We start from the raw sequence: 1,340 nt of genomic DNA on the forward strand, positions 1-1,340 counted from the left end.
GGGGGTTGGGAGGTGTTACCTTCATCTCTGGATGAGGATTCCCTCTGATTTTTGCTTCCGTCCCTGAATTTGCTAAACTCTCATTTCTTCACATACCTATGTAACTTTCCTTTCCGTATCAACTCTTCTATTTGCTCCTTAAGGTCCCGACAGTCTTCGGTGTAGAGACCATGATCTTTATGGAACTGGCAGTACTTGTTCTTGTCACGGACATTTGAAGATGAATGCAATGACCTTGGCCATTTGAGGAAATGTTCATCTTTAATCTGCATTAAAATTTTATCAACAGGCATTACCAGAGGAGTAAATTTTACCAGCCGAGAGCTTTTATCGTCCTTCCTTCTGTTACCATCATTGGTCTGATGATCTGGGCGCTCCCTTTTCTATCCCCTACGTTCGTCCTCCTTCCTTCCTTTGTCTCTTGGCTTCTCTGTGTCCTTTATGGCTGCTAGTGCGTCTTCAGCATTCATGTACTTCTGTGCTTTTAGGAGCATTTCTGCCATCATTTTTGGAGGATTCTTCGCAAGCAAAGCCACGATATCTCTGGACTTTAATCCTACTTTGAAAGTTGTCAGCTGTACCTTATCATTAGCTTCGTCCACCTCTAGGGTCTCCCAAGTGAAGCACTTAACATACGACCTCAAGGTTTCTTTTTCTCCCTGCTTGATGGTAAGCAAATAATATGCTGGCCTCTTGGGACGCTGCCCCCCAATGAAGTGCCGTAAGAAGGCGTTGCTCAACTGGTCAAAGTTGTCAATGGATGACGTTGGCAGCTTGGTGAACCATTCCCTTGCAACTCCTTTAAAGGTAGTAGGAAAGGAATGGCACAATATCTCGTCAGGGGGCTGCTGAAGCCCTAGAGTCGTTTTGAAGGTGTTGAGGTGATCCTATGGATCCTTGAGCTCGTCAAATGGCTCCAGTTGTGGCAACCGAAACTTCAACTGTATTGGGCATCCTAAGACCGCGGCTGTGAAAGGCGAGTCTGTTGCCCTTACCAATCTACCCACGCTCTGGTCTGTCTTCTCCCTGATGGCATTCTTCAACTCGTCCATCTCCCTCCTCATCTTTTGAAGAAGATCTGAATTTTGTTCCACTGGAGTAGTAGGCGCTTGATGGTCACTCCTTCAGTGGCTATTTCCCTCGTCCTCCACGTTGTTTTTGGATCGATTCTCCTCCTTTTGAAGCCGTAGTTTCATTTCCTAATTTTGCCTGGTGAGTTCTTTGACAGTAGCTGCAAGAGCCTGGACTTGCTGAGCTAAGGCTGTAGAATCTAGATTGGATTCCATCTGAAAGTAATAGTTGATCGGAAACTACTTTTTCAAGTCTAAACATGAAAATGA

The 1,340-nt window shown here is 45.2% G+C and overlaps 1 protein-coding gene across 1 annotated transcript; it reads right to left on the minus strand.

Moving 5' to 3' along the window:
• Window positions 1-383: 383 nt before the first annotated feature.
• Window positions 384-1,064, minus strand: LOC112016300 (uncharacterized). Its single transcript, XM_024048828.1, has 2 exons — window positions 996-1,064; window positions 384-887 (listed from the first exon to the last, which is right to left on the minus strand). The coding sequence occupies exons 1-2, from the start codon at window positions 1,062-1,064 to the stop codon at window positions 384-386; spliced, it is 573 nt and encodes a 190-aa protein (XP_023904596.1).
• Between the last annotated feature and the right edge of the window lie 276 nt (window positions 1,065-1,340).

The sequence above is a fragment of the Quercus suber genome, unplaced genomic scaffold (assembly GCF_002906115.3).
Source record: "Quercus suber isolate HL8 unplaced genomic scaffold, Cork oak 2.0 scaffold_111, whole genome shotgun sequence".
In the NCBI taxonomy this organism is placed as follows: domain Eukaryota; kingdom Viridiplantae; phylum Streptophyta; class Magnoliopsida; order Fagales; family Fagaceae; genus Quercus; species Quercus suber.